Consider the following 14,636-nt stretch of genomic DNA (forward strand, 5'->3'; position numbering starts at 1 on the left):
AAAAGAAGCCAAGTAAAAATACATTATGGTTTTTTAAAAAAAGTGGACTACACAATGTGTATATTATCCTAAGCTGAACAAGCATTAGTTTGATTTTTCTTGCTTCCTTTGTGGTGGTGGGGGGGAAGGGGAGCCACAAGATTTTTATGTGGTTCATAAACAACACTTTTCCATTTTTCCCCTTTATCCCAAATGAGAAATAAACAACTAAATTACATCCTAAGTCACAAAGTAATTATATCTTTATGTTATCAGTCTTGAACTCTGATAATGGCTTACCCCCTGGAGGCTGTCAAAAAATAAATTAAAACTGTAGATGTGTTTTGAAAAGAGAAAGCAAAAATGACATTTAAAGATTAGACAGAAAAATAACCCCTATTTTTCTTGTTTACAATACAAATCACTGTAATTAAAATTAATTATTAAGAGTAAAATTAAGGATTACTCTACAGAATTTCTTTTGAGATTCATACAGTGGAGAAGTTGTATAGATCTTGGAGAAAACCTTAAGGGAAATATGCAGTGAACAGAAATTGCTAGTTTGGACACTAATAGGAAAAAGTAGTCTCCCACAGAAAAGTATCTATTATAATAATTCTGGGCAAAGACCTTGTGGGTCTGACAGAGACCATCAAGTTTTCCTGGAAAATTATATATACAAAAGGAACATACTGATGTCAACCACCAGCTTAACATTACACATACCAAAGAAACAGATATTTGTAATATATATTTTGTTAACAGAAGAAAAATAGCAATTATGCTTGAAAGGCTAAAGTTCTAAATTTTGCTGTTTTCCTTCAGCTTACTGAAGAACTCTCTCAAAATTCCTCCAGCATGTTCAAAGAGTTCTTAATTTTTATAATTTTACATGAAGTTTCAAAATATAAAAGAACAATCAAAATATAGTTCCTGATTTCTGCAACCTGATTCATACATTTAGAAATCTATACTAATTGCAAGGACAAGAAACAACCTTTATATACAGGACATAGGGGTTGTAAAGGCAAAATTTAAGTTTTTTAAATTGACCTCCTCTCCAGGTATTCTATATCAGGAAGGGAGCAAATAGGAGGCTGAGTTAATGAGAGGCACATAAAACACACACACACACACACACACACACACACACACACACACTCGTGTGCTTTTTTAAAGACATGATTATCATTATATAGCTTCTGACAATGCCTTTCATTGTCAGAAAAGAGGGAATACAGAGCAGAAAAAGTAAAGTTTCACAAGCGACTCTATTAGCACTCCTACCCCACCATTATTTACTATCAACTCTGCTTTCTTGTGCTAACTCATTTTAATTGGAAGATGGCCTCATGTTCCACAAGGAAGGCATTACATAGATTAAGTATCCCTAATCTAAGACTCCAAAATCCAAAATCTGAAATTTTTGAGGCCAAATGATTCCATATGTAAAATATTCCATACCTTATCTTATGCAATGGGATGCAGTCAAAATGTAACTGCACTAAAAAAACACTGTACAGAATTACCTTCCAGTTATGTGGTAAGGACTGTGTGTGTGTGTGTGTATGTTTCATGTGTGTGTGTGTGTATATATATATATATATATATATATATATATATATAAATTTTGTGTTTGAAGGTGGGTCTTATCCTCAAGATAATATATTATATATGTGCAAATATTCCAAAATCTGAAGAAATACAAAATCTGAAACACTTCTGCTCCCAAGCATTTTGGATCAGTGGTCTCAACCAGTATTTAAAAAATTATGTTATAAATTCATCTTTTTAAGGAAGAATTGAAAATCACTGGAAATAGTAACTAATATAATAGAAAATATAAATAGGTAAATATAAAAAATTATTTTCCTGAAATTCTTCCAAGTACGTGAGACAATACAAAGCAAATTGTTTTATGGGATTTGTAATATATGTGGATGTAAGAAAGTCTATACCATACTACCTTTGTTATTCTTCTGGGTATATATCTAAAGCAAATGAAATCAGTACCTCAAAAAATATATTTATACTCCTACATTCATTACAGCTTTATTCACAAAAGCTAAGACATGTAAATAACTTAAGTATCCATCAGTGGATAGATGGATAAATAATTATGGTATATGTATAAAAAAGAAATCCTGCATTTGTGACAACATGGATGAGCTTTGAGGTCATCATACTAATAAAATTAGACATAGAAAAACAAACTCTGCTTAATCTCACTTTTATATACAATCTAAAAAAGTTGAAGTCATAGAAACAAAGTAGAATGACAGTTACCGGGGGAAAGGAGAAATGGGAAGATATGGGTCAAATGGTACAAACTTTCACTTAGAAGCTGAGTTAGTTCTGTGGATCTAATATACAGCATAGTGACTACAGTAAATAATAATACTGTACTGTATACTTGAGATTTTCTATGAAAATAGATCTTAAATAGTCTCACCACACAGACAGACAGACAGACACACACACACACACACACACAAATAGTAACTGAGTGAGGTGACAGATGTTAACAATTTGATTGTGGTAATCATTTAACTATATATATGTATCAAATCATCACATTATATATTTTAAATATACACAGATTGGTCAGTTATGCCTCACTAAAGATGAAAAAAGTTTTAAAAAAATTATATTGTTGGGGGCTGGGGTTGTGGTTCAGTGGGAGCGTACTTTGCCTAGTATGCATCAGGCACTGGATTTGATTCTCAGCACCACAAACAAATAAATCAAATAAAGGTCCATTAACAACTACAAAATATTTTTAAAAATTACATTGTAATGTGGTTAGCTCAGTGATTGCAACATAGGCACTAAATAATGTGTACAGATTTTTTTTAGTAAAAAATCAGTGTATTAAGTCATATAAATAGACTAAAGGAGAAAAATCACATGATCCCTTTAATAATCATGAAAAAAAATTATTTGACAAAATTCAACACCCATTCATGATAAAGGAAAGGGAAAATAATCTTATAGAAAACTGGGAGGTAGGGGAACTGTAACCACCGACAGAAAAGGCCCAGTGGCCCGCGGCGGGACAGAGCTTCCAATCACTCCTGCAAGGTAGGCGGGCCTGCGACCCACCGGCAGAAGAGGAGCAGCGGCCTGCTGAGAGGCAGAGCCGCCCCCTCCCCCTGCGCCCGCAAGGTAGAGGGAACTGTGACCACGCACAGAGCAGGCCCAGCGGCCTGCTGAGGGGCAGAGCCGCCCCCCACCCCCGGCGCCTGCCAGGTAGGTGGAACGGTGACCACCGACAGAAAAGGCCCAGTGGCCCGCGGCGGGACAGAGCTTCCAATCACTCCTGCAAGGTAGGCGGGCCTGCGACCCACCGGCAGAAGAGGAGCAGCGGCCTGCTGAGAGGCAGAGCCGCCCCCTCCCCCTGCGCCCGCAAGGTAGAGGGAACTGTGACCACGCACAGAGCAGGCCCAGCAGCCTGCTGAGAGGCAGAGCCACCCCCCACCCCCGGCGCCTGCCAGGTAGGTGGAACGGTGACCACCGACAGAAAAGGCCCAGTGGCCCGCGGCGGGACAGAGCTTCCAATCACTCCTGCAAGGTAGGCGGGCCTGCGACCCACCGGCAGAAGAGGAGCAGCGGCCTGCTGAAAGGCTGAGCCGCCCCCTCCCCCTGCGCCGGCAAAGTAGAGGGAACTGTGACCACGCACAGAGCAGGCCCAGCGGCCTGCTGAGGGGCAGAGCCGCCCCACACCCCCCGCGACTGCCAGGTAGGGGAACTGTGACCACCGACAGAAAAGGCCCAGTGGCCCGCGGCGGGACAGAGCTTCCAATCACTCCTGCAAGGTAGGCGGGCCTGCGACCCACCGGCAGAAGAGGAGCAGCGGCCTGCTGAGAGGCAGAGCCGCCCCCTCCCCCTGCGTCGGCAAGGTAGAGGGAACTGTGACCACGCACAGAGCAGGCCCAGCGGCCTGCTGAGGGGCAGAGCCGCCCCCCACCCCCCGCGCCTGCCAGGTAGGTGGAACGGTGACCACCGACAGAAAAGGCCCAGTGGCCTGCGGCGGGACAGAGCTTCCAATCACTCCTGCAAGGTAGGCGGGCCTGCGACCCACCGGCAGAAGAGGAGCAGCGGCCTGCTGAGAGGCTGAGCCGCCCACTCCCCCTGCGCCGGCAAGGTAGAGGGAACTGTGACCACCCACAGAGCAGGCCCAGCGGCCTGCTGAGGGGCAGAGCCGCCCCCCACCCCCCGCGACTGCCAGGTAGGGGAACTGTGACCACCGACAGAAAAGGCCCAGTGGCCCGCGGCGGGACAGAGCTTCCAATCACTCCTGCAAGGTAGGCGGGCCTGCGACCCACCGGCAGAAGAGGAGCAGCGGCCTGCTGAGAGGCAGAGCCGCCCCCTCCCCCCCGCGCCTGCAAGGTAGACGGAACTGTGACCACCATCAGAACAGGCCAGACCTGCAACCGACAGACAGAACAGGCCCAGTGGCCTGAGGAAGGGTAGAGCCGCCCCCCCCCCCCGCGCCTGCAAGGTAGGCGGACCTGTGACCCACTGGCAGTACAGCCCCAGAGGCCTGCAGAGGGGCAGTGCCGCTGCCTGCGCCTGCAAAGTAGGCAGAACTGCGACCACCGACAGAACAAGCCTAGCGGCCCGCAGAGGGACAGAGCCGCCGCCCACGCCTGCAAGGTCGGCGGACCTGCTACCGACCGGCAGAGCAGGCCCAGTGGCCTGCCGGCGTGGTAGGCACATTGCCCCAATTGGAGGAGGGGCAGAGCCGCCGCCCGCGCCTGCGAGGGAGACTTTGCAACTATACAAGACCAATATAAATATATAGGGGGAAAATTCAATAGCACAACAGTTTCACCAAGTAGAAAGGAACGCGAACAGTATGAAGAGACAAGGAAAGAAAGGACCACAAGCATTGCAGGTCAACTCAACGTTAGAAGAGGTAATAGCTGCAGCAGATGGAATGTCAGATAAAGAATTCAGAATATACATGCTTCAGATGATCTGGAGTCTCAAGGAAGACATCAGACAGCAAAATCAGACAATGAAAGATCACTTCAACAATGAATTACATAAACAAATCCAAGAAGCAAAAGATCAACTATACAGGGAAATAGAGGTTATAAAAAACAAACAAACAGAAATCCTAGAAATGCAGGAAGCAATAAGCCAACTTAAAAACTCAATTGAGAATACTACCAGCAGAGTAGAACACTTAGAAGACAGAACATCAGACAATGAAGATAAAGTATTTCAACTTGAAAAGAACATAGACAGCTCAGCAAGACTGTTAAGAAACCATGAGCAGAACATCCATGAAATATGGGATAAAATCAAGAGACCAAATTTAAGAGTCATTGGGATACAGGAAGGGACAGAGTTTCAAACCAAAGGAATGAGCAATCTATTCAATGAAATAATATGAGAAAACTTCCCAGGCTTGAAGAATGAGACAGAACCCCAAATCCTAGAAGCCTACAGGACGCCGAATGTGCAAAATCATAAGAGACCCACACCTAGACACATTATAATGAAGATGCCCAACATACAGAATAAGGAGAGAATTTTAAAAGCTACAAGAGAAAGGAAGCAGATCACATTTAGGGGTAAGCCAATCAGGATAACAGCTGATCTTTCAACACAGACTCTGAAAGCTAGAAGATCCTGGAATAACATATTTCAAACACTGAAAGAAAATGGGTTCCAACCAAGAATTGTGTTTCCAGCGAAATTAAGCTTCAGGATGGAGGATGAAATTAAAACCTTCCACGATAAACAAAAGTTAAAAGAATTTGCAGCTAGAAAACCATCTCTTCAAAACATCCTTGGCAAAACATTACAGGAAGAGGAAATGGAAAATAACAATGAAAACCAACAGTGGGAGGTAGGACAGTAAAGGGGGGAAAATAATCAAAGAGGAAAACAAACCATGTTTAGTAACATAAATAAACAAATATGGCTGGAAGAACAACCCATATCTCAATAATAACCCTAAATGTTAATGGCTTAAACTCACCAATCAAGAGACACAGGCTAGTAGAATGGATCACAAAACAAGACCCAACAATATGCTGCCTACAAGAGACGCATTTGATAGGAAAAGACATACATAGGCTGAAAGTGAAAGGTTGGGAAAAATCATATCACTCATATGGACTTCGGAAACAAGCAGGAGTATCCATACTCATATCAAATAAAATAGATTTCAAGCCAAAGTTAATCAAAAGGGATAAAGAGGGACACTACATACTGCTCAAGGGAACCATACACCAACAAGACATAACAATCATAAATATATATGCCCCAAACAATGGTGCAGCTATGTTCATCAAACAAACTCTTCTCAAGTTCAAGAGTCTAATAGACCACCATACAATAATCATGGGAGACTTCAACACACCTCTATCACCACTGGACAGATCTTCCAAACAAAAGTTGAATAAGGAAACTATAGAACTCAATAACACAATTAATAACCTAGACTTAATTGACATATATAGAATATACCACCCAACAGCAAGCAGTTACACTTTTTTCTCAGCAGCACATGGATCCTTCTCAAAAATAGATCATATATTATGTCACAGGGAAACTCTTAGACAATATAAAGGAGTAGAGATAATACCATGCATCCTATCTGATCATAATGGAATGAAACTGAAAATCAACGATAAAAGAAGGAAGGAAAAAGAATACATCACTTGGAGAATGAACAATAGGTTACTGAATGATCAATGGGTTATAGAAGACATCAAGGAGGAAATTAAAAAATTCTTAGAGATTAATGAAAACACAGACACAACATATCGGAATCTTTGGGACACACTGAAAGCAGTTCTAAGAGGAAAATTCATTGCTTGGAGTTCATTCCTTAAAAAAAGAAAAAACCAACAAATAAATGATCTCATACTTCATCTCAAAATCCTAGAAAAAGAAGAGTAAAACAACAGCAAAAGAAGTAGAAGGCAAGAAATAATTAAAATCAGAGCTGAAATTAATGAAATCGAAACAAAAGAAACAATTGAAAAAATTGACAAAACTAAAAGTTGGTTCTTTGAAAAAATAAACAAAATCGACAGACCCTTAGCGATGCTAGCGAAGAGAAGAAGAGAGAGAACTCAAATTACTAACATACGGGATGAAAGAGGCAATATCACAACAGACACTTCAGAAATACAGAAGATAATCAAAAATTATTTTGAATCCTTATACTCCAATAAATTAGAAGATAATGAAGGCATAGATAAATTTCTTAAGTCATATGATCTGCCCAGATTGAGTCAGGAGGATATAGACAACCTAAACAGACCAATATCAATTGAGGAAATAGAAGAAACCATCAAAAGACTACCAACTAAGAAAAGCCCAGGACCGGATGGGTATACAGCAGAGTTTTACAAAACCTTTAAAGAGGAACTAATACCAATACTTTTCAAGCTACTTCGGGAAATAGAAAAAGAGGGAGAACTTCCAAATTCATTCTACGAGGCCAACATCACCCTGATACCTAAACCAGACAAAGACACTTCAAAGAAAGAAAACTACAGACCAATATCTCTAATGAACCTAGATGCAAAAATCCTCAATAAAATTCTGGCGACTCGGATACAAAAACATATCAAAAAAATTGTGCACCATGATCAAGTAGGATTCATCCCTGGGATGCAAGGCTGGTTCAATATACGGAAATCAATAAATGTTATTCACCACATCAATAGACTTAAAAATAAGAACCATATGATCATCTCGATAGATGCGGAAAAAGCATTCGACAAAGTACAGCATCCCTTTATGTTCAAAACTCTAGAAAAACTAGGGATAACAGGAACATACCTCAATATTGTAAAAGCAATCTATGCTAAGCCTCAGGCTAGCATCATTCTGAATGGAGAAAAATTGAAGGCATTCCCTCTAAAATCTGGAACAAGACAGGGATGCCCTCTCTCACCACTTCTGTTCAACATAGTTCTCGAAACACTGGCCAGAGCAATTAGACAGACGAAAGAAATTAAAGGCATCAAAATAGGAAAAGAAGAACTTAAATTATCACTATTTGCAGATGACATGATTCTATACCTAGCAGACCCAATAGGGTCTACAAAGAAACTATTAGAGCTAATAAATGAATTCAGCAAAGTGGCAGGATATAAAATCAACACGCATAAATCAAAGGCATTCCTGTATATCAGCGACAAATCCTCTGAAATGGAAATGAGGACAACCACTCCATTCACAATATCTTCAAAAAAAATAAAATACTTGGGAACCAACCTAACAAAAGAGGTGAAAGACTTATACAATGAAAACTACAGAACCCTAAAGAGAGAAATAGAAGAAGATCTTAGAAGATGGAAAAATATACCCTGTTCATGGATAGGCAGAACTAACATCATCAAAATGGCGATATTACCAAAAGTTCTCTATAGGTTTAATGCAATGCCAATCAAAATCCCAACGGCATTTCTTGTAGAAATAGAGAAAGCAATCATGAAATTCATATGGAAAAATAAAAGACCCAGAATAGCAAAAACAATGCTAAGCAGGAAGTGTGAATCAGGCGGTATAGCGATACCAGACTTCAAACTATACTACAGAGCAATAGTAACAAAAACAGCATGGTACTGGTACCAAAACAGGCGGGTGGACCAATGGTACAGAATAGAGGACACAGAAAACAATCCACAAAACTACAACTACCTTATATTTGATAAAGGGGCTAAAAGCATGCAATGGAGGAAGGATAGCATCTTCAACAAATGGTGCTGGGAAAACTGGAAATCCATATGCAACAAAATGAAACTGAATCCCTTTCTCTCGCCATGCACAAAAGTTAATTCAAAATGGATCAAGGAGCTTGATATCAAATCAGAGACACGCCGTCTGATAGAAGAAAAAGTTGGCTACGATCTACATACTGTGGGGTCGGGCTCCAAATTCCTCAATAGGACACCCATAGCACAAAAGTTAATAACTAGAATCAACAAATGGGACTTACTCAAACTAAAAAGTTTTTTCTCAGCAAAAGATACAATAAGAGAGGTAAATAGAGAGCCTACATCATGGGAACAAATCTTTACTCCTCACACTTCAGATAGAGCCCTAATATCCAGAGTATACAAAGAACTCAAAAAATTAGACAATAAGAGAACAAACAACCCAATCAACAAATGGGCCAAGGACCTGAACAGACACTTCTCAGAGGAGGACATACAATCAATCAACAAGTACATGAAAAAATGCTCACCATCTCTAGCAGTCAGAGAAATGCAAATCAAAACCACCCTAAGATACCATCTCACTCCAGTAAGATTGGCAGCCATTATGAAGTCAAACAACAAGTGCTGGCGAGGATGTGGGGAAAAGGGTACACTTGTACATTGCTGGTGGGACTGCAAATTGGTGCAGCCAATTTGGAAAGCAGTATGGAGATTTCTTGGAAAGCTGGGAATGGAGCCACCATTTGACCCAGTTATTCCCCTTCTCGGTCTATTCCCTAAAGACCTAAAAAGAGCATGCTACAGGGACACTGCTACATCGATGTTCATAGCAGCACAATTCACAATAGCTAGACTGTGGAACCAACCTAGATGCCCTTCAATGGATGAATGGATAAAAAAAATGTGGCATTTATACACAATGGAGTATTACTCTGCATTAAAAAATGACAAAATCATAGAATTTACAGGGAAATGGATGGCATTAGAGCAGATTATGCTAAGTGAAGCTAGCCAATCCCTAAAAAACAAATGCCAAATGTCTTCTTTGATATAAGGAGAGTAACTAAGAACAGAGTAGGGTCGAAGAGCATGAGAAGAAGATTAACATTAAACAGGGATGAGAGGTGGGAGGGAAAGGGAGAGAGAAGGGAAAATGCATGGAAATGGAAGGAGACCCTCAGAGTTTTACAAAAGTACATACAAGAGGAAGTGAGGGGAAGGGGAAAAATAATACAAGGGGGACAAACGAATGTCAGTAGAGGGGGCAGAGAGAGAAGAGAAGAGGGGAGGGGAGGGGAGGGGAGGGGGGATAGTAGAGGATAGGAAAGGCAGCAGAATACAACAGACACTAGTATGGCAATATGTAAATCAATGGATGTGTAACTGATGTGATTCTGCAATCTGTATATGGGGTAAAAATGGGAGCTCATAACCCACTTGAATCAAATTGTGAAATATGATATATCAAGAACTATGTAATGTTTTGAACAGCCAACAATAAAAAATTAAAAAAAAAAGAAAACTTGGAATAAATAAAGGATAACTTTCTTAAAATCTGGTAAAATTTTTTAAAAGTCTATAACTGACAATTGATGATAAAATATTGAATGCTTTCCCCCCAATATGGGGATAAGGATTCACAACAAGAAAAAAAATCCAACTCTTACTACCACTATTCAACATTGTACTAGAAGGTCCTAGCTAACCTGATAGGGCAAGAAAAAGAAATAAAAGAATTACATATTGGAAAGAAAGAGATACGACTATTTTTGTTTATACGCAAAATGATTGTTTATATAGAAAAGGAATCTATATTCTAGAAAGCCACTTAATGGGTGAATTTAGTTAGCAAGGTTACAAGGTACAAGGTCCATGTATTAAAAATCAGTTGTATTTTCATATACTAGCAGCAGATGATTAAAAAAACAAAAATGTTAAATTCTGTTTATAGTAATATCAAAAACAAATTGAACAAAAGGTGTGCTAGATCTCTGCACTAAAAGTTATAAAACAATGTTGAGAAAAACTAAAGAATATATAAATAAATGGAGAGTTATACCATTTTCATGAATGGAAACACTCAATGTTAATGAGGATTAGTTCTCTCCAAATTGATCTACAGATTCAGTGATTTAGTACAATCATAATCAGAATTGGATTTTTTTTGTTTTGGTAGAAACTGACTGGAAAATCATAGAACCTACAAATCCAAATAATAAGTTTGAAAGACTTCAATTACCTGATTTAGAGACTTCCTATTTTAAAGCTACAGTAATCAAGGTATTGTAGCACCAGCCTAGGGCTCAACAAATAAATCAATGACTTAGGAATGAGAGATCAGGAATAGGTCCACACATATACAGTCTTTTGATTTTAGACCAAGATGCTGAGAAAGGAAGTTTTTTTCAACAAATGGTGATATAACATCTAGCTATCTGTGTAGGAAAAAAAAAAAAAAAAAAACCTTGACTCCTAACTCACATTAAACACAAAAATTAGAAATGTATCAAGGTAAAAGCAATAAATTTAAAGCTGCTATAAGAAAACAGGAGAATATTTTCACATTTGAAGGAAGACAAAGATTTCTTAGGATGAATAAAAATAACTGGTAAATTAGACTTCATTAAAATTCAAATATTCTCATCAAAATATACCATTAAGAAAATTAAGCCTCTCAGGAGGCTGAGGCAGGAGGAAAGCAGGTTCAAAGCCAGCCTCAGCAACTCAGTGAGACCCTGACTCAAAAAAAAATAAAAATAAAATAAAATAAAAAGGGCTTGGTTTTTGGCTTAGTGGTTAAGCACCCCTGGGTTCAGTCCCCTGTACAGAAGGGAAGAGAAGGGAAGGGAAGGGAAGGGAAAGATGAAGAGGAAGAGAAAGAAAGGAAGGGAGGAAGGGAGGAAAGAAGGAAAGAAAGCAGGAAGAAAGGAAGGAGGGAAAGAAGGAAAATCTGGTCACAGTGGTGCAGGTCTGTAATCCCCAAAACTTGAGGATACTGATACAGGAGGATTGTAAATTCAAGACCAGCCTAGGTAACTTAGCAAGACTCTGTGTCAAAAATGAAAAGGGCTGGAGATGTAGCACCCCTGGTTTCAAACCCCAATACCAAAACTAAATAAATGAAGTTTAAAAAGAGAGAGAAAATGAATAGCCAAGTCACAAACTGAGAGAAAATATTAACAAAACTGCCGCACTCTGGCGGCAGCAAAATAACCGGGGTGGGGTGGGGGGTGTGACGAGGAACTTGTGTAGATTGATACAGCAGGAGTTGGAGCCATTTATTGTACGACAGGAGGGGTATATATACATTCCACACAGCTTATCTTAATTAACATAAACTAGATACAGCAGTCAACCAATAAGGAATCTCCACACTTAATGGCTCACTGGCGCCACCTCACAAACCCTGGCAAAATGCCAGGTGCCATGCCGACTTGTTTACAGACCCTAACACAAAACAGTAGTTGTACTTGGCATTTATAAAGAACTACTACAACTCAATAATAAGGCAAATAAGCAAAGAGATATGAATAAAAAACTTCACAGAGGAAGATACACTAATGACTAATAGTATCTGCAAAAGTGCTGATCATCAAAAGTCATTATGGATATGAAATTAATACCAGGGCTGGGGATGTGGCTCAAGCAGTAGCGCGCTCGCCTGGCATGCGTGCGGCCCAGGTTCGATCCTCAGCACCACATACAAACAAAGATGTTGTGTCCGCCGAGAACTAAAAAAAAAATAAATAAATATTAAAAAATTCTCTCTCTCCCTCTCTCTCTCTCTCACTCTCTCTTTAAAAAAAAAAAGTTTAAAAAAAAGAAATTAATACCAGAGATATTAATACCACTATATGTACCTCAGAATGGGTAAAATTTAAAATACTGACAATAATAAATGTTGGTGAGGATATGGAGCAAATAGACTTCTCATGCACTTTTTTTTTGGTCAGAGGTACTGGGGATTGAACTCAGGGGTACTTGACCACTGAGCCACATCCCCAGCCCTATTTGTATTTTATTTAGAGACAGGGTCCCACTGAGTTGCTTAGTGCCTTGCTGTTGCAGAGGCTGGTTTTGAACTCGTGATCCTCCAGTCTCAGCCTCCCAAGCTGCTGGGATTACAGGTATGTGCCACCATGCCCAGCCCATGCACTTTTCATAAGACTGTAAAATGGAACTTTGGAAAATGTTCAAGTTATTTATCAAATCACAAAATTAAACATATACAGAACTATTCAACCCATCCATTCCATTCCTAAGTATTTACCTAAGTAGAAGGATCTCTCTCTCTCCATAAAATGACTACTCTGAGAATGTTCACTGCAGCTTTATTGACAGTTGCCAAAAGTTAAAAACAGCCCAACTGTCCATCCACAGGAGAATGGATCAACAAACTGTGTTTTAGTGGTCTGCTTTCACTTCTACCCACTCTGGTACATTATAAAATACCAGCTAGGTTGTTTCTCTTTTAAAAAAAAAAATATATATTTTTTAGTTTTTGGTGGACACATCTTTATTTTATTTTTATGTGGTGGTGAGGATGGACCCCAGTGCCTCATGCATGCTAATGAGCCCCAGCCCCAACCCCTAGGTGGCCCCTTTTAAGTGTAAATTAGATCAGTCCTGTACTAACAGCCTGTTGTAACTCCTATAATGAACTTCTGTAATGAACTCCTGGCTCTTACCAAGTCTACAATGTTCTAAGGTCTAGTCTTTCTTACTTCATCTCCTTCCTCTGTCCCACAAGCCCTTCCTCTACACTTCAAAAATGATAAACTCATTCCATTTTTGGGGCTTTCACTTGCTATTCCTCTAGGTGGGTGTTCTGTATCCAGAATATTACAAGACTCTTTTCCATTATTGTGGCCTTAGCTAAAACAACCCTTCCCCAAACTCTCCCTGATTGTCCAAGTGAAGTAGCTTTCTTTTCCCCAAGTAATCTCTATCCCATTATGGTTTTTTACTTCTTTGTTGCACTTATCCTGATCTGAAACTACCTTTTGTTATTTACATACTTATTATCTTTCTTCCTACCACTCAGAAAAGGTATGGTATCTGGCACAGAGACTGTGTCTTGTTAACCAACATACATAACAGTACCTAAAAAAATTCCTGACACATGGCAGGCACTCATAAACACATGTTGTCTAATTAGTTAATAGCATACTCAGGGTTGTCTTCCAATGTTAACACAATGTGGGGCCCAGCTATGTAATTTATCTTTCTTTTAAGACTTAATGTAGATATTTGAAGAACTCAAAGAATTTGTATTATATTACTTAATACCAAGTTCAAGTAATTCTCTCTGAGTGGACAAGGTCATGCTAGGTTTGCCTGTATTTGACTTACATATCAGGATTATGTCAGGTTCATGAGCTAAACTCTAGACTTTAATAAAGCATGAAAAATACAGCTAGTTTAAGAAGCAGGCAAAATTTATCAACTAGCATCTCAGAACATACCTATGGTGATGTTACCCGTCTCACTTTGTAGTATTATATTACCTAAAAGAGAAAAAGAAAAAAAAGAATTTTATTAGGGACAATCTAGAAAAACATTATGTTATATGGAATCCTAAAACATAGTGAAAAATCTACAATGCTATTTGATAACACTGTTATTTTTGTTGGCAATTTTCCTTAATATTGCAGATCCAGATTTAGTTATAGTTCTGAAATATCTAGCTTTAAGCATCTATGCAAATCTTTTGCCCCCACTCTCAACCCTTAAGCTTTTATAGAATAACTATAAAACAAACCACCACACTTCCTGACAACATGGAGAAAAATTATATTTCTAAAGCCTATAAATAAAAGATTACTCAAATGTGTTCACTACAAATTTTCATCCTAAACAAGTAACACTAAAATATCATATGGAAATAATAATTTTATTTATCAGGCCAGTTGCCACATCTGTTTATGAGATTAAAGTAGTTTTGAGGCCAAAACTTGAAGTGGT

At 39.3% G+C, this 14,636-nt stretch overlaps 1 protein-coding gene across 3 annotated transcripts in view; it reads right to left on the bottom strand.

The window, feature by feature from the left end:
- Fam185a (family with sequence similarity 185 member A) overlaps positions 1-14,636 on the bottom strand; it is a 54,898-nt gene that overhangs the window by 20,310 nt on the left and 19,952 nt on the right. For all 3 annotated transcript variants that reach the window (XM_071613417.1, XM_071613419.1, XM_027926446.2), the window contains one exon: positions 14,138-14,179. In XM_071613417.1, the coding sequence (XP_071469518.1) occupies positions 14,138-14,179 (42 nt within the window). The remainder of the gene's footprint in view (positions 1-14,137; positions 14,180-14,636) is intronic.

This window comes from Marmota flaviventris, chromosome 1 (assembly GCF_047511675.1).
Source record: "Marmota flaviventris isolate mMarFla1 chromosome 1, mMarFla1.hap1, whole genome shotgun sequence".
NCBI lineage: Eukaryota > Metazoa > Chordata > Mammalia > Rodentia > Sciuridae > Marmota > Marmota flaviventris.